The sequence below is a fragment of the Phocoena sinus genome, chromosome 1 (genome assembly GCF_008692025.1).
Source record: "Phocoena sinus isolate mPhoSin1 chromosome 1, mPhoSin1.pri, whole genome shotgun sequence".
NCBI lineage: Eukaryota > Metazoa > Chordata > Mammalia > Artiodactyla > Phocoenidae > Phocoena > Phocoena sinus.
The window spans coordinates 102769950-102788692 of NC_045763.1; the positions used below are offsets into that span (position 1 = coordinate 102769950).

General features: G+C 35.9%; 2 protein-coding genes across 4 annotated transcripts in view; one reads left to right on the top strand and one right to left on the bottom strand.

Annotated features, from left to right (window-relative positions):
- Window positions 1-861: 861 nt before the first annotated feature.
- On the top strand, window positions 862-6009 carry TSHB (thyroid stimulating hormone subunit beta). Its single transcript, XM_032649813.1, has 3 exons — window positions 862-906; window positions 5064-5226; window positions 5676-6009. The coding sequence occupies exons 2-3, from the start codon at window positions 5065-5067 to the stop codon at window positions 5928-5930; spliced, it is 417 nt and encodes a 138-aa protein (XP_032505704.1). The 5' UTR covers window positions 862-906; window position 5064; the 3' UTR covers window positions 5931-6009.
- Window positions 6010-15687: 9678 nt separating this feature from the next.
- The window catches only part of TSPAN2 (tetraspanin 2), a 44003-nt gene continuing 40947 nt past the window's right edge, over window positions 15688-18743 (bottom strand). For 2 of the 3 annotated variants that reach the window (XM_032628345.1, XM_032628335.1), the window contains one exon: window positions 15688-17220. In XM_032628345.1, the coding sequence (XP_032484236.1) occupies window positions 17155-17220 (66 nt within the window). In that variant the 3' untranslated portion in view covers window positions 15688-17154. The remainder of the gene's footprint in view (window positions 17221-18743) is intronic. The other variant, XM_032628355.1, reaches the window with a different exon arrangement.

An 18743-nucleotide genomic window follows, 5' to 3' on the forward strand; every position in this document is an offset into this window, starting at 1 on the left:
AAAACACAAACAGATGGAGGCTAAACAATATGCTACTAAATAACCAAGAGATCATTGAAGAAATCAAAAAATACCTAGAAACAAAAGACAATGAAAGCACAACAACCCAAAACCTATGGGATGCAGCAAAAGCAGTTCTTAAGAAACTGATATTGTCTTTAAATAGGTAAAGAAACTGAAGTAAAGAGAGCTCAAGCATGCTAAAGTCATATAACTAGTAAATGGCAGAGCCAGGATTTGCACTCAATCATTTTGACATCTCAAAATATTTGGCCATTTACTTAGATGACTATTGTTTCCCACATGTAAATTTTACTTATTATTTTTTAAATCCAAAGAAAAAACAAATACGATATTTTGAACTAATTTTGGGGAGGGTTTAATCAGCAAGATGTATGCCAATTGTCCTGGATTACCATAATGAAGTTACCTTTGCTTTATAGATGAGCAATAATTATATATATCTCTAAATGAACATTTAGGTAAAATTTGGGGCACTCAAGCCCACCAAAAATTTTCATTCCTAAGACTTACTTAGATGATGTTTAAGGGTTTTTTGTTTTGAATTTGTTTTTTATCCTTCTGTGTTTTTCTCCTTTATTAATAAATATTAATAAAGGATATATTTACAAGGGTAATTTTATTTTGAAATAGGAGAAAAGGAAATTCGTGCTGCAATAATGTCAGAGTTTCCAGAGGAAGATGTTGTGAAATTGTTTGTCTAAACACATTTTATTTGGGGTTCAGTATGAATTTTCAATAGATGGTTTTTAGATAAGGAAGCGGTAATTCAAACGTGATTATATAAACAAGAAGATCAGAGAGGAATTATCCTGAAGGGTATAAAATGAACCAAGAGCTTCTAGTCTGGGTCATTACAGCATCAGCTCCCCAATGCAAAGTAAGGTAGGTGTCTACACTGAGAAGGCATTATGAAATGAAATGTTGTTATTCTAAATTATTTTCATTTTCATCATTTTAGCATTTATTTCAAAATGGCAAATGCTGAGTGACAATTTGCTTTGATAGGCTCTAGAAATTCTAGTTATTGCTCCAAAATTGTTCAGTGATAGGTGAAGATGAATGAACTACATATGTAAGGATAAGAAAATATTCTACTGACTTCAAAGAAGAGGAAAAATTGGTCAATTTCCTAATGAAGGCTGATTGATATTCATGGCCTTCCCTTACTATTTACATTTGATTTAAATGTTTTAATCAGTTAAATAATCTGTGTATTAAATCCTGTCAATTACTAATGGTTATCTTTGATGATAATGTACTTCTGAGAAAAGTTGGGAATAAATTCAGTTTTGGGTACCTGCAGAGGTAATTTACTCTTTATTGTTTTAGTTATAGCTAACCCCCCTTGGATAGTTTCCAAAGCACACACCTGACTTATAGTACATTTTGCTCTCTAGAAAACTGTATTGCTTTAGTGAACTTCCTGGAGTTCACAGGGTGGACAATTGATTCTTTTCATAGCACAGTAAGGGATTTGGGGAGAAAAGATTGGTGAAGGCAATTAGCAGATTAGAGAGAAATGTGCTTAAGAATGAAGGTAGTGAGAACAAAAAGATGAGAGAAAAGGCTGGGTAAGGGGCAAAGGAAAGAGGATATCTTGGAATAAGTACAAATGTTGAAAGTGTAGACATAGTGGTCATGGCACTGAAAAGGGCATCTCTCATCATTTAGGGCCTAAAATCACACCTCTGTTTAGGTGCTCAATAAATCATTTATGAATGATTTTAAAAGAGGCAATTAAGTTACAGAGGATGAGAATCCAGGTGACAATAAAGGAGAAACTGTGGCAGATCATCTAGGGAGGTATTAACTAACACTGATTTATATACTCAGTATTATATAGTTACATAGTTTTCTGTAGCATTCCAAGTGCTTCACATGTATTGTTTTATACTTATTATGATTTTAGGAAAGAGTATATGGAAAAATGAAGGTACAGATTTCTTAATTTCTCAGTTACACACAATTGCAATAAAATCTGGAAGCGTAATTCTAGGTCACTATCTCTTAGACCAGGGACCAGACACTAATTTATCACATAGGATCATAGTCTATTTGTGCTGAAAAGTCCTTCCTGATCATCTTGTGGTTCTAAGCCTTTTCTTTTAGAGCTGAAGAAATTGAGCCCCAGAAAGATTCTTTGGGTGAAATTTTACTATTTGCAATAAAAGAGAAAGAATAATTCTTACTTTCTTTACTAAGTTATATAGCTACTGCTGCTGCTGATTCAGCACTTTTAATTTTTCTTTTTGTTAATTTGGAGTTTTACATTTATAAGAGGAACTTCAGACAATGTAAAGTGTCCATAATGAATATGACAACAATGGGTAAAAGTTCCAAAACGGTTTTTTCTTCTACAGTTTTAAAAAGGATCAGGTGTACTTGTCTTTTTCTGTTTTGCAGATGGGGAAATTAGGCCCAGATAGATTCAATATTTTAGTCGATTTCTCATAGATCCATGGGAGATCTTGAAATAGAATTCTGTTCCTTAACTCCAGGACCAATATTCTCACCACTAGGTCAGCACATATCTATTTTATATAGAACATAGAGCTAAAAGTTAAAATATGTGAAGTTAATTATTTCCTATGGCAAAAATTCAGTAGCTGGCTGGCTAGATGGGCAAGAACCATATGATCATGACAGGTGAATATTTTATATCATTTACTCAGTCTATTTTTTTTTGATGTGGACAATTTTTAAAGTCTTTATTGAATTTGTTACAATATTTCTTCTGTTTTATATCTTTTGGCCACAAGGCATGTGGGATCTTAGCTCCCCGACCAGGGATCGAACCCGCACCCACTGCATTGGAAGGTGAAGTCTTAACCCCTGGACTACCAGGGAAGTCCCTCAGTCGATATTTTTAAGATCCTGCAGAGGATCCTCTAAGTCTATGGCTCTAAAATAATGGAACCAGCTCTATACCATAGAGGGAGCCCACGTTTGTGAAGCACTGAGAAAACCAGACTCCATGAGCAAGGAATTCTTATAACTTTGCTCCATGATTGAAATACCAAAAAACCTCCAAGGAATGCTTAAATATGCAAATTTTATTTGAAAGTATTCACCAGAAAACACTTCTTAATGGGTTAGTTCACTTCCTTGTCTATATAGGAAAAAAAAATCTTTGATTATTGTGGGTGTCAGAGTCATAATTTCAAGTCATTCAGAGCACTTAAAACACTACCTACTTTTTGTTAACATTTGTTCTTATTTATCTTGAGTGACTATCTAGGAGTAGAATTGCTGGGTGATCAGTTAAGTGTATGTTTAATTTTATAAGAAACAAACTGATTTTCAAAATATTTGTATGTACCATTTTACCATCCCACCAGCAACATATGAAAGTTCTAGTTGCTCAAAATCATCACCAACACTTGGTGTTTTCAGTTAAACAATATATATTTTTATTATTAGTGTTCATAGTTAACTCCTTTACTAGACTGTCAGCCCTTGAGGTCAAAGACCATAGCTTATCCATTTTGTGTCTGTCAGTGCCTACTTTAAATGCTCAATATATGTTTGTCTAATTTATCAGCAATTCTCATTCTCCAAACAGGAGACTGGTTGGAATGGCCACTAATCTCTGGAAGTTGACATTTAAAATAAATACCTGGTAGCTTGTTGAATGTGGTTTCATTTTTTTCTTACGAGCTGATTAAAGACAAAAATTCTTGTTAACTGAGGCAGTCTATGAGATTTCAGTTAATGGAAGTTTCAGTGTATGTAGCTTAAAGATGCTCTTGGGATATAATTGATAGATTTGAGAAAAAAATTGAGAAAAATCGTGATACATTTTTCATGATTGAATAACAACATTTAATGAATTATAATTTATTTAATAGAATAGTAAAACAATTTTGTGTTCAAAGGTAATACTACTCCATTAAGATATGTATTTTCTTTTCTGACAATGATACTTGAGAAGGAAAAAAACCCAAATATGCCTAGCTAACTGTACAATCTTTGAAGTGATCAACTTACCTCCAAAAGTCTGAAACTTGATTACCCTCTCTCAGTAGCAAAACTTAAATAATTATAAGTCATAACATTATCCAACTCATTACAAAGTCCAGTTGATAGTGAACACACTCTTCATCAGACAGGCTCTATAGAGATACGTATTCTGCCTGAGGCACAGTGGATCCTCTGTTGTCATCCGTTCACCCAAAACTTATTTTACTTTCCTGGCTAACTTACAGTGGACCTGTCATCCTTGATTGTATTACTCTCATTGTGTCAATCTGTATTTTTTGCCTCCACAATCTTTTTAAGATAATTCCATACAACTTCTGTGTAAAATAATTTTATTTTTCCAACTCTAATTCTTTCAACCTTAAAGGATATCCTAAGGGTTGAGAAGAGGGGTTTTTAGATTTCTAGGTTAGCCCCTTAACACCAGTGGTAGTTTTAGCTGACCTTTAGCCTTGTCTTTCTTGACAGGCATTGGGTAGAATCATATGCAAGACTGTTTGCATTGAGCTGGTACTGAAGTTTGATTATGCACTTCCTTGATTTCTTTGCCTTTTCTTATTATGACCAGTTTGTTGGCCTTTTAAGCTATTGAATCAACGTTTTTAGAAAAGCACATTTCTGGGAAAGCCCTTACTGAAGCCTGTTAACTCACTTCTTATAATGATAAAGGCAGGTATTTTGATTGTTTCCATTGAATGAATTATTTTGTACTTAGTTGACAAATGTGTCCCTGCCACTTTTCTGTTATAGTGTTTCAGGCTTGCCATTTCACTGCCCAGTGGAGCTAAGTGGCACCTGCAAGCAGGACTTTCACTATGTGAGCTCTGTCACTATGGGGTATGTGGATCATAGCCACATCTAAATATATAAAGAAAGGTTACTGAGAGTATTAACTATGTAAAAACACCTAATATAGGGCCTAGGACAAAGTAGGCATTCAATAAATACATATATTTATACACACACACACATACACACACATTATAGCTCTTTCTGAATGTCCCTTCTGAATGTCCTAAAGGATACATGTAATAGATTCTTTAATTTTATCTTTGATTTAGCATGACTGCTATCTTCCTGATGTCCATGTTTTTTGGCCTTGCATGTGGGCAAGCGATGGCTTTTTGTATTCCAACTGAGTATATGATGCATGTCGAAAGGAAAGAGTGTGCTTACTGCCTAACCATCAACACTACCATCTGTGCTGGATATTGTATGACACGGGTATGTAGTTCATTTCACTTCTTTTAGCTGAAAATTAGATAAACCTAGACTCAGTCCAGAGTCTCATTTCTATCCAGAGAGAAAATGAGATAAAACACAACCTCATTTCCAAAATCTAATAGTTATTGGCTCTGTAGAGGTAGAGCACACAGGTTACAGTATCTACTCAGCACAGTGGATACAGATAATTTTATAACAGTTTTACTTCCAAAATTTATTTAAAACTTATCTTGTTCTCATGATATAAGGTAAAAGGGGGTGTCACTTTTGTCTCTATGGGATTTAGTGTGGATATGTTGAGTTAGTACCGGGGAATGGTACCAAGGAATCCTCCTCCAGTCCTGTTTGTGACAAAGGAATATAAGTGAATTGATTTTTATCTATTTCCATTATCTATATATTTTCTAAAGTCCTATCACAGTATGCTCCTTTTTTAATTCTTTCCTCAGGACTTCAATGGCAAGCTGTTTCTTCCCAAATATGCTCTGTCCCAGGATGTTTGTACATATAGAGACTTCATGTACAAGACTGTAGAAATACCAGGATGCCCACGCCATGTTACTCCTTATTTCTCCTACCCTGTAGCTATAAGCTGTAAGTGTGGCAAGTGTAATACTGACTATAGTGATTGTATACATGAAGCCATCAAAACAAACTACTGTACCAAACCTCAGAAGTCCTATGTGGTGGGATTTTCTATCTAACTTCAATTGCGATGTAATTTGCAATTTGGTTAAATGTGTTTACCTGGAATAAAACTAATAAAATACCAAAATATTTCACACCACCATGTGTATATTTGAGTACTATTTCATCCATACCCATACCCATTCATGCATTAGTGAGCTTAAGGGCTTTAGAAGAAAAGGTGAGTGAAAGAGCATTTCCAGCTCATATGAAGGATGCTTTCCACATGAAAGGGCAGAGTGCAGGTAAAATGGAGAACAGGAACATGAAATACTAATGAAAGACAGCGTTAATCAGGCTCTCTTAACAGAGGGCTACGAGGTTTGTCTTGACATAGAAAATGAATATGGGAAAGCTACAGAGTAATGTGATCAACGGCTGAAGGAACAAACCGTGTCAGCGTACTGGACACACCTATTTCCAAAGGCTGAAACGGGGCTGGAGTAGAGAGAGAGAGTAAGGAATATATGAAATTTGCAATATACTACTTTATCCTGTCATTCAAATACACAAGATAAAACTTTACCAAAACTCAGTAAACAGTATATTTTAATCTATTTAATTTAATTACTCTGGTGGGCCTACTGACTTATGAAAGTTATACTCCAAAAGCCTAGAAAAGAGGCCACGATCATTTTACATGTAGAAGATTAAATCCTTTGTAGTCTTTAAGGTAATTTGAGACACTTTCCAGCAACTTATGCTGTTTTGGCTTTCAATGTCATGAAAAACTAGTATGATTATGAAAGATTTTAGGAATAGTGGTAGAGTGCTAAGGGATCTAACAGAGAGGAATCATCCTAAATTCTAACCTAAACCTTCAATAGTTAAACACTGTTTTCCAGTAAATGTGCTTAGAGAGTGGTTTATTTTTCTCTTCCTTCCTTAGGTACTGTTTCATGAGAGTTTGGTTTCAATAGCTGCGTGAAGTGAGACAGACCTAGTGCCCTGCAGACTTGACCTCATAAAAGATGATTTATCCTATATTTTTCCATTTCTCTCCATCCAAATTGCTGCCATTGGGTGAAAATCATTTGTCAGCAGGGCCAGTTGTCTTTGTTATATCCTAGTCATTGGTTCATCTGGGCATGTTGTAAATGCCTGCAGGCTGACAGTGTCCAAGGGGGGATGCTAAAGGTGGTGTAGATGGATTAGTACCAAACCCATGCTCTGCCGATGGGGACAGAATAGTTGTACATTTATATGCAAAGTCATGAATCCACATTATTCTTACCTTAACATGTGAAGTCAATGTTATCATGATCTCCAAATATTAATCTGGGGTTTTGGGTTCTCATATCACTTGACAATATGGACACTTAAAGCTGTAGAATTAAAACATTCCCTCTGAAAACTGTATATCAAATATAGATTTTTGATTAATCAAACCTAACTAGCACTAATCACACATGACTTGCACAGAATCTGAAAAATATTTTCCAAGGACTTGAGCTGTGGAAAGCCTATGGGGTTCAGTGAGGCCCCTTATAAACAGTCCAGCTCAGAAGACATTCATTAAATGGGCTTCCTCAACATTCAGGGAGGAGGCTAGGCCTGGACATGGGTGTGGTGGCCTTGTATCAGCATGGAGCCCTAGAGTGGGTGCATTAGAGACAACTTGTTTCTTTCCACTGAAGGCAGTCCATTTGGATTAGATGCATATATAAATTATCTTAAACTACTTTTGAAAATGGAGTTGTCCAAGGCAAAGAATCCTTAGAAAAGAGCTTAGGAATTGGCATGACCAAAAATTTACCTCAGCTAGATCCAGAAACTTGGGTATATGGAAATGCTATTTTGGAATGTATTAGTATTCTTTGGGTTTAGAAGTGGGAGAATGAATAGAGAACTTAGAGATGGAGGCGTGAAGAATTATTGCTTGTGTGAGAAGAGAAAGATGGAAATTTTGGAACATCTTCTGAACTGGTCTTTAATTCAACCTGAAGTTTAATAAGTCAGTTTTTGGCAGAGGAAGTTTGAGATTCAGTTCTTTAAAAAGAGTTCCTCTTGTTTCTCACTTGACTTTGAAATATAAAGAGTTCTTTCATAACTAAATGGATGCTGCTAGTAATAGAAGTTCTCTTTTAGAGGGAATGTACCTCAAAATAATAAAGGCCATATATGCAAGCCCACAGCTAACATCATACTGATGAAAACGTTTTCTCTAAGAAGAGGAACAAGACAAGAATATCCACTCTTACCAATATATTGGAAGTCTTAGCCAGAGCAAGTAGACAAGAAAAAGATAAAAGACATCCAAATTGGAAATGAAAATGTAAAATGGTCACTACTGCATGATACTATATATAGAAAACCCTAAAGACTCCATCAAAAAACTGTGAGAACTAATTGCAGGATACAAAATCATGTACAGAAATCAGTTGCATTTATATATACTAGTAAAAAACTAACAGAGACATTAACAAAACTATCCTATTTACAATTACATCAAAAAAAGATAGGAGGTAAAAGACCTGTACACTGAAAATTATAAGACACTAATGAAAGAACATGAAGAAGACACAAATAAGTGGGAAGATAGTCTGTGCTCATGGCTTGGAAGAATTAATATTGTTAAAATAAATATCCATACTACCCAAAGTGATCTACAGATTCAAAGCAATCTTTATCAAAATTCCAATGCCATTTTTTACAGAACTAGAACAAACAATTCTAAAATTTGTACAGAACCACAAAAGACCTCAAATAGCCAAAGCAATCCTGAGAAAGAAGAACAAATCTGGAGCATCATCCGTCCTGATTTCAAACTATATTACAAAGCTATAGTAATCAAAATAGTATGGTATTGGCATTAAAAAAAAGGCACTAAATCAATTGAACAGGATAGAGAGCTCAGAATAAAACCATGCATATATGGTCAATTACTATAAAACAAAAGAGCCAAGACTATACAATGGAGAAAGGACAGTCTCTTCAATAAATGGTGTTGAGAAAACTGGACGTCTACATGCAAAAGAATGAAACTGGACTGCTTTCTCACACCATATACAAAAATCACCTCAAAATGGATTAAAGACTTAAACGTAAGACCTGAAACCATAAGTCTCCTAGAAGAAAATGTAGGCAGTATGCTCTTTGACACTGGTATTAGCAATATTTTTTTTCAATCTGTTTCCTCAGACAATGGAAACAAAAACAAAAATAAATAAATGTCAAACTAAAAAGCTGCTGCACAGCAAAGGAAACTATCAACAAAATAAAAAAGCAACCTACTAAATGGGAGAAGGTATTTGAAAACAATATATCCCATAAGGGGTTAATATCCCAAATATACAAAGACTCATGTAACTTGACATCGAAAAAAAAAAAAAAAAGAAACAGCCTGATTTAAAAAATGGGCAGAGGACCTGAATAGACATTTTTTCCAAAGAATACATGCAGGCAGCCAACAGGTACACAAAAAGATGTACAATAACACTAATCATCAGGGAAATGTAAATAAAAACCACAATGAGATATCATCTCACACCTGTTAGAATAGCTATTATCAAAAAGACAACAAATAACAAGGAGAAAAAGGAACCTTGTACACTGTTGGTGGGGTTATAAATTGGTGGAGCCATTATGGAAAACTGTATGGAGTTTCCTTAAAAAAAATGGAAAATAGAGCTATCATATGATCCAGCAATTCCACATCTGGATATTTATCTGAAGAAAATGAAAATATTAACTGGAAAAGATATATGCACCCCTACGTTCATTGCAGCACTATTTACAATAGCCAAGATTTGGAAACAACCTAGGTGTCCATTGATGGATGAATGGTTAATGATGTGGTAGATATATATAATGGACTACTGCTCAGCAGACAAAAAGGAAATCTTGCCATTTTCGGCAACATGGATGGACGCTGAGTGTATTATAAGTGAAAAAGTCAGATGGAGAAAGACTGCCAATCATTGCCGTTTGATTTCACTTGTATGTGGAAAGAAAACCCCCAAAAAGCCAATAGAAAAAGATAACAGGTAGGTGCTTGCCGGAGGTGAAGGGTGGGGAGGTAGGTGAAATGGATGAAGGGAGTCAAAAGGAAAAAACTTCCAGATATAAAATAAATAAGTCATGGCGAGGTACAGCATGGCGACTGTAGTTAGTAATACCGTGTTGCATAGTTGAAAGTTGCTAAGAGAGTAAATCTTAAAAGTTCTCATCAGAAGAAAAAAATTCTGTAACTATGTGTGATGACAGATGTTACCTGGACTTATTGTGGTGATTATTTTGAAATATTTACAAGTATTGAATCATTATTTTGTACACCTGAAAGTAATATAATGTATGTCAATTATACCTCAATTTTTAAAAAGTTGTTTTTTATATAAGAAATTACCTCTCCCCCCTTTATTGAGCAGCAAGTCTGAGTTTAAGTGCCATAAAAATTCTTATATCATGGTATCTTCCACTCTAGTTCTAATGTTCAGTGTTGGGTTCTTCCTTACCCTCTCATTTCTTTTGACCAATTCTTACTTATCTTTTAACACAACTCTGTCTCACTTTCTCTACTTCTATTACCCTCCTTTCACCTACCATTTTTGCCTGGCTAACATCCATGTCCCTTCTTTTGGTAGCTGCACCTTGATTTTCCTTTGGAGGCTCTCCCCCCATCCTTTTCCAAGTCAAATGGTTTGAGTGGAGCTGATGGAGGTAGGCATGCTACTTAAGCTCAACCAAGCCTGACGGATTAAGGGGTGGACATATGACCTAATCTCTTCCAGTAGGAGTCAGTCTCAGGGCTTTTACTGTAACTGTTGGACAAAGAGGAGTGCTTGGCCTGTTGGGGTTTCTAAGCTGCTAGAATGTGAACCTAGAGCCACTGCTAGCCATCCTTGGCATCTCCTAGAAACAGCCAGCCTGAGAATAAAGCCAACCCAGAGAAGAACAAGAGAGTGAGGAAAGGGAGACCTTCTGATATCAGTAGGTCTAATCTGAAGCCAGCTTCAACCCTTAAAGAAGTCATAACTTTCCTGTTCTGCTTAAGCTAGAGTTGGGTTTCTGATACTGTTTCAACTGAAAATTACTGATTCATTCAGCATTTTTTCCACTAGTTTCAAAAGATGCTCCTCATCCCATCCTCCATTTCCTCCAGGACCTTGCTGTTTCCTCTTCTATCTTCTCTTACTTCTGCTTTATGGACTCCTTCGCTTCAGTATAAAGCATCCTTGAATGGTTTCTCATCCAAAAAAAAAAGCAAACAGCTCTCTCTCGACCCTGTGCAACCTTATATTTATTTACCCCTCTCCTTGAGTTCTTATTCCAGGTTCTTTGTGAAATAGCCCTGTCTTAGTCTGTTTGGGCTGCTATAGCAAAATACCACAGATTGGGTAGCTTATAAATGACAAAAATCTATTTCTCACAGCTCTTCCGGCTGGGAAGTTCAAGGTCATGGTGCCAGCATGGTCATGTTCTGGTGAGAGCTCTTCCTGCTTCAGAGCTGGCTCCTTCTTACTGTGTCCTCACTTGGTGGAAGGGGCAAGGGATCTCTGTAGGGTTTCTTTTTATAAGAACACTAATCCCATTCATGAGGGCTCCACCCTCATGACCTAGGCACTTCCCAAAGGCCCCACCTCCTAATACTATCACAATGGGCATTAGGATTTCAACATATGAATTTTAGGGAAAAACAATCAGACCAGAGCAAGACCCTTACACTAAATATTTACTTCCTCACTTCTCATTCTCTTCCTAACCCATTACAATTTGACTTCCACTCCTATCTTCCCTTGAAACTGTTTTCAATAAGGTCAACAAAGACTTGCTAATAGTCCAATATTCAGGACAATTTTTAGTCCTGATCTTCCCTGACCTTTCTGCTTCCCTAGAGGGCCCAGTGGAGGTCACATATCTGGAGTCTCAATGTAATACATTCATGGCATTTATAACCAGTCCTAATGAGGCTGAAGTCAATATTTTCTCCTGTCATGCCTTTATACCCTTTTTCTCTAAGATGACTCAAAATCTATGCTATGGTGTTTAGCAGGCAACAGTAATATAGTTCTGGACTATACTTCCTTCTGGGAATGTAATTTTGCTTGGTGCTGTAGGGGTGAAGGTTATAAACTTTGTGAAGGAAGGGCTAGTGTTGTGATAATCTTATGTGTCCTGTTGACCTTGTGGACACTGTTAAATGTAGAGCATATGAGAAACTTCAATTTGTGTTCATTCAGCCTTGATTGTCCTAAGGAATTACACTCATTGCATTAAAAGACAGTTTAGATGGCAACTGTTGAAGGAATGCAGGTAGCTAAGAGACACTCCAGTCTGAGATTAAGAAATGCATGGGGAGTAAAGAATTGTTTGGGGCTCTTATCTTACTAGAGTAGGAGATTATAATTTTTTAAACTTTATCACTGAGCTCTTAAATATGAGAGGTGGCTCCTATTGTTCAAATCTGGGCATTACTACCTTTATGTTGCAGACTCCTCCACTACAGTTCTAGTCTAGACTTCTTTCTTGAGCTTCAGAGTCATGTATCCAGTGCCTGTTTATATACCCTCTTGGATGTCCTGTAGTCATCTCCAACTTGCATCATCAGTACAATCTGCTTTTCCTCCTGTCCACCACTATCTTCCAGCTGCCAAGAAACCTAGGCATGGCTCTAGGTTCCTCTTTCCCTCAATTTCTCTTGCATCTGTCTACTACTTCTTGGTAGAATTTGCATTTCATTAGTTAGAAATCCTCCTGACTCTGGCCTTTGCCCTCCAATCACTGTTTAGACTAAAGCTAAGTGATCTTTAAAAGGCTGAAATTTGATTTTGTAAAGATTAATTTGATTAAAATAAATTAATCAAATTAATTTGATTTTGTTTAAAAATTTCCCAAGGACCTCTGTACAAACCTAAGACTTCTTAGCACAGTTTAACAGGGCCCTTTATCAACTCAGTTCTTGACCTTCCCTCTTTGAATGTTTCCATGCTTTCTCTGTTTCAGGGCCATCTTCATACTGTTCCTCAGTAATCCCCCTTTTTTTTCTACCTCTATTTCTTTTTACTTGACTTATTTGTATGGGTTCTTCAGGACTCAGTTTGGTGACCTCAAAATTCAGGAAACCTCTTTCCTCTGACCATCCTTCCCAAGGCTGAGTGGATCCACTCCAGGTTAATGATTATCATAGCACTTACCTCATGGTAATTATACTTGCCTTTTTTCCACTCTAACCTCCTTGGGGACAGAGACTTGTCTTGTTCATCTTAGCATATCAGCATTCTTATAAAGAGTTTTTTCAAGTGTACAAAATAGTAGTTCCAAAACAAAGTAAGAAAACAATTCTAATATTAGAATGGGTTGCATCTTACAGGGCAGAGCAGGCCCAGGGAAAAATATAGGAACTGTAGCTATGGCTCTTGATATGTAATCTTTAAATTAAAATAGAATTGGGAAATATATAAAAAACTATTCATTAATTCAGCAAATGAATGTGTTCAAATAGGTATTTGGTATCATGCAGAAGTATCTTTAGTTATACACAATTACATGTTTGACTTATAATTAACAAAAACTCATAAACATAATAATTGTAACAATAGGTAATAATATTCATCAGTGCCAGGCATGCTAGGCACTTTGTTGGTTATTTCTTTTAATTTAATTTAAATTTCTTCTATTTAATATAAGTAAAACCATCATAAATTATACAGGACAAAAACAAAAACAACACCCAAATTTTGGAGTGTTTCTGGTATATTAGCTAAAAACTTTGTGAAATCAGCATAGATTTTGCTTTGCAACATTCAGGACATATTACTTCTATTCTTCATGTATTCCATGTCCCCAGGAGATAGCCATCTGAATAGTGGATTCCTGAAATGTATTTAGTGGTTGTTTTTAAAATGAGAAAACCAACAAAATGATTAATAACAACATTTTGCATTGTAGTCTTTTTACCTTTCAAAAGACACCTACATACAGTACCTTACATTTTATAGAAAAAAAAAAAGTCATGTTGAAAGAAAATAGAAACCATTTGTCTGTCTTAAAGTATACCTTAACACAAATTTGATTTTGATGAGGCCAAACTAAGATGATGTAGTTAAGTGACTAGCTTCAAGCGTTCATTAGTGCTCCCTCCTAGGGGTGGTGAAAATGGGGCTGCTGAAATCAAGGGGCTGGTAGTTACATGGGAGCGGTGAACCGGGAAAGCTGGGGTGCACCTCCTAAATACTCAAGGGCTGCCCTTGGGGCCATGGAAACCACATTTTACCCATGACACAGAGGGGGTCTCTTCTTTTTAATCTCTGATAAACTTACTTCAGAAGGGAAAATATGCTATCTCCTTCACTGCCATCTTTCCAGGAGCCTCATTCTCACCACGCCAAACCTACTGGCACTGCTCACAGGGGAAAGGAGAGCACCTGTCATTGGTGACTGCACAGGTGGTTACACTGGCCTCTGTATCAGTGTGTAATTTTACAGGTTGTACTATGGATGACAAAGGAGCTACTCTGGGGAAAAGAGGTGTAATTCGGGTGAAACAATATTAATTGAAATATAACTATATGCAATAACTTTGTTAGCGTGTTGTTTTTAAGCCCAGCTCCTATTAGTAACACTATAGAAAGGTTACTACTCTTTCCTTTTTCACCATATTATTTGGGTTGATTGATAGGCATTTAGATAAGTTGAATGAGTGTGTATAAAGATATAACAGGATTTTAAGATAAATCAAACAAGAAATTCTGGTACATAGAAAATTTAATTTGAAATAACTTAAAATATTTCATCAAGAAGTTTTAATTCTGTGCCTTGGCACCATACATTTAAGAAAATCTTTGGGCCTGATCTCAAATTAGTTCAGGTAAACAGATATAATCAAAACTTTATACATGTGTGTATATATTTGTACACATATATGTATACATGTATGTGTGCATATATACATATATACACACACGTATACATATGTTCAAGTTATACATGTATATATATTCAAGAGATATATATTCAAGATGCATATGTAGATTCAAGATATATATGTATATAATTCTTCCCTCACTCAGAGATGAAATTCTCTAATTTTACTCATGGCACATATTTTAGAAAAATTACTCCCAAAGTCACACTTTAATCACATATGGAACAAATCTCTACTCTTCCACTTTTAGCTAGACTTCTTTAAGGTTAATTCAGATATAGAATGAAACTCACTTTTGTTGAATCCCAGAAGATTCTGAGCTGGAAGAAACCTAAGTATGCCCTTAAGCCTGTTTCCTGTCTTCAGGCAGACAGGTGAAATAAGCCACCAAGAGAGATGGTGGCTTTTTGTTCTTTACTTAAAAAGCTCTACTTCTCAACTACCAGGGTAGAAACATCTATTGAGTTTCTTAAAATAATCTTTCTGTTAGCTACAGACACAGAAATGTAGCCATGCACAATTAAATTTTTGGCTTGCTTCCAGTCTGACTTTTTTTCTAGAAATCTTCCTCCACAGTTAGTAGCAATAGCAAGTATGGCAGGAGAAATGTGGTTCCCAATGGGAGTGAGATTATTTCAAATGGTTACGTGTTCTCAGCAAAATGTTTTGTAGAACTTTCTCGGAGTGCACACTCTCCTTTAGTGTAGACCCAAAGACTTGTGTTCTCACATGAGTACAAACTTACTTGGGGGTTTCCAAAAGTCCCCCATACTTTCATTTTTGTGTGGCCTTTTAAAATGTAATTTAAAAAAATCCATGATTTACTAAATGTACCAAGTTGCTATTTAAAAATGGACGTATATGTCAATTTAGATTGTAAATTTGGGATTACAATGAAGCGTCAAGACCATAAAGAACGCAAACATTTTATTTTTATAGGAGACCTGCACAGAAGGAAATATTTCTGTTGTGTGTGTATTTTTGTTTCCTTAGCTTGTCTCTCTTGTGTGCACAAAACTAGGAGAGGATGTTTCTCTTTATTTTGGTTTGGCTAAGGATGCTCATGATATAGTATATTTTAAGTGGCAAAAACTGTAGTTCTTAATCTATAAAGAAGAATTCTCTAGGTGAATAAATAAGAAAAATACCAAAAAATTAGGAAAATATGTAAACTCAAGTTATGAGGTATTTCAAAGATACAGTGCCAGTAAAAATTCTCTTTCCCACAATTTGCAACTGCCAGATCTCTTGCTTTAGTCTTTCTATGCTTACATCTGAAGAAATACAGAAAAGTTGGAGATAAAAGCCCTTTTGTGTTTGTGGGGGTTACAGTAGTTCAGGGAAGAGTCAGAAAAGGAAAGTCATAAAGCAATATTTAAATGTCTTTATATAAGAACAAAAATATTTCCTTAAAAAGTTGTTAAAAGATTTTCTTTCTAGTCCTAAAATCACTCAGTTTTATAGGGCATGTGATTGTCTGTGTGACACCTCTTTCCAGAGCAAGGTTTTCTTTGTTTTTTAAATACTAGGAAAGTATGACTTAGTCAAATTAGATTTTCCAAGCTATATTTAGTTTTACAGATGTGTTTAGTCCTGAATTCTGGGGAGAGTATGTATATAAGAAAAATCCCAGGAAACCCTTACACCTAACCCAAACACAGTTACTTTTTTTTTTTTTTTTTTTTTTTTTTTTTTTTTTGCGGTACGCGGGCCTCTCACTGTTGTGGCCTCTCCCGCTGCGGAGCACAGGCTCCGGACGCGCAGGCTCGGCGGCCATGGCTCACGGGCCCAGCCGCTCCGCGGCACGTGGGATCTTCCCGGAGCGGGGCACGAACCCGTGTCCCCTGCATCGGCAGGCGGACTCTCAACCACTGCGCCACCAGGGAAGCCCAACACAGTTACTTTTAACACTGCACCATGATCTCTCAATTCCTATAGCTTATTGCTTCCACAAACTAGAAATCCCTGAATTCTCTGTATCTAACTTCCTATGGCTAGAGTCTGAGAAACTGACCCACTATCATATTTTTTTCCTAAATAACCAAGTTTTTAAAGTTTATCAAAGATTTTGATCTTTTTCTGAGAGTTAAATATGTGTTTCTCTCACATAACAAGAATCAGGAATTCCCAGCAAACAGATTTCATTATGCATATACCAGAAACATGCAGATCACACATGAATATGCTTCAGTCAACATACATAGGCATTCACTCAAGGGGTAAACCAGTAATGAGCCAAACATACATACATGTGCAAATGTACAATTAACAGCAAATTATTTTAGATCCTAATGTCCTTTGAATATTAAAAATGAGCCAGGAGACAGCTCCTGTGACATTTGTATGCTCTAGATTACAACTTTCACGTAGAAGTAGCTTCATATGACATCTCGTGAATTTCGTATCGCACAGCAAAGGACCATGCTGAATATCATGCCAAAGATCTGAAACAGAAGGAACCACTTATTAATGACTTTCAAATGATGAAAATTGATTTTTAAAAAAGGCCAGCAAATTGCTTGCATGTTTAACTCATGTTGACAAATAATTATGAGCAATAATTACTGAATACAAGTGACACTTTTATATGTGCTACTTAATTATGGCTACTGGTTAAAGACTTCCGTTAACTGCTTAAAATACATTCTTATTTTATTATTGTTAAAAAGTAGCAAGACTCTGGTTTAAAAAAATGACTCTATTTCTAGCTTATAGGACAGTTCTTAATAATTATAAAAGACTAATACACTACTGGTTTTAGAATTTTATATTTCAGGTTAAACCCAGATCTAATTTATATATATATAGTTTTGAAATTCTGAATTTTATTTTTTTTTATACAGCAGGTTCTTATTAGTCATCCATTTTATACACATCAGTGTACACATGTCAAACCCCATCTCCCAATTCATCACACCACCACCTGCACCCCCCGCCACTTTCCCCCTTTGGTGTGCATACATTTGTTCTCTACATCTGTGTCTCAATTTCTGCCCTGCAAACCGGTTCATCTGTACCATTTTTCTAGGTTCCACATATATGCGTTAGTATATGGTATTTGTTTTTCTCTTTCTGACTCACTTCACTCTGTATGACAGTCTCTAGATCTATCCATGTCTCTACAAATGACCCAATTTCATTCCTTTTTATGCCTGAGTAATATTCCATTGTATATATGTACCATATCTTCTTTATCCATTCATCTGTCGATGGGCATTTAGGTTGCTTCCATGTTCTGGCTGTTGTAAATAGTGCTGCAACGAACATTGGGGTGCACATGTCTTTTTGAATTAAGTTTTCTCTGGGTATATGCCCAGTAGTGGGATCACTGGGTCATATGCTAATTTTATTTTTAGTTTTTTAAGGAAACTCCATACTGTTCTCCATAGTGGCTGCATCAATTTACATTCCCACCAACAGTGCAAGAGGGTTCCCTTCTCTCTGCACCCTCTCCAGCATTTGTTGTGTGTAGATTTTCTGATGATGCCCATTCTAACTGGTGTGAGGTGATACCTCATTGTAGTTTTGATTTGCATTTCTCTAATAATTAGTGATGTTGAGTAGCTTTTCATGTGCTTCTTGGCCATCTGTATGTCTTCTTTGGAGAAACGTCTATTTAGGTCTTCTGCCCATTTTTGGATTGGGTTGTTTGTTTTTTCAATATTGAGCTGCATGAGCTGTTTATATATTTTGGAGATTAATCCTTTGTCCGATGATTCATTTGCAAATATTTTCTCCCATTCTGAGGGTTGTCTTTTAATCTTGTTTGTAGTTTCCTTTGCTGTGCAAAAGCTTTTAAGTTTCATTAGGTCCCATTTGTTTATTTTTGTTTTTATTTCCATTACTCTCAGAGGTGGATCAAAAAAGATCTTGCTGTGATTTATGTCAGTGTTCTTCCTATGTTGTCCTCTAAGAGTTTGATAGTGTCCAGTCTTACATTTAGGTCTCTAATCCATTTTGAGTTTAT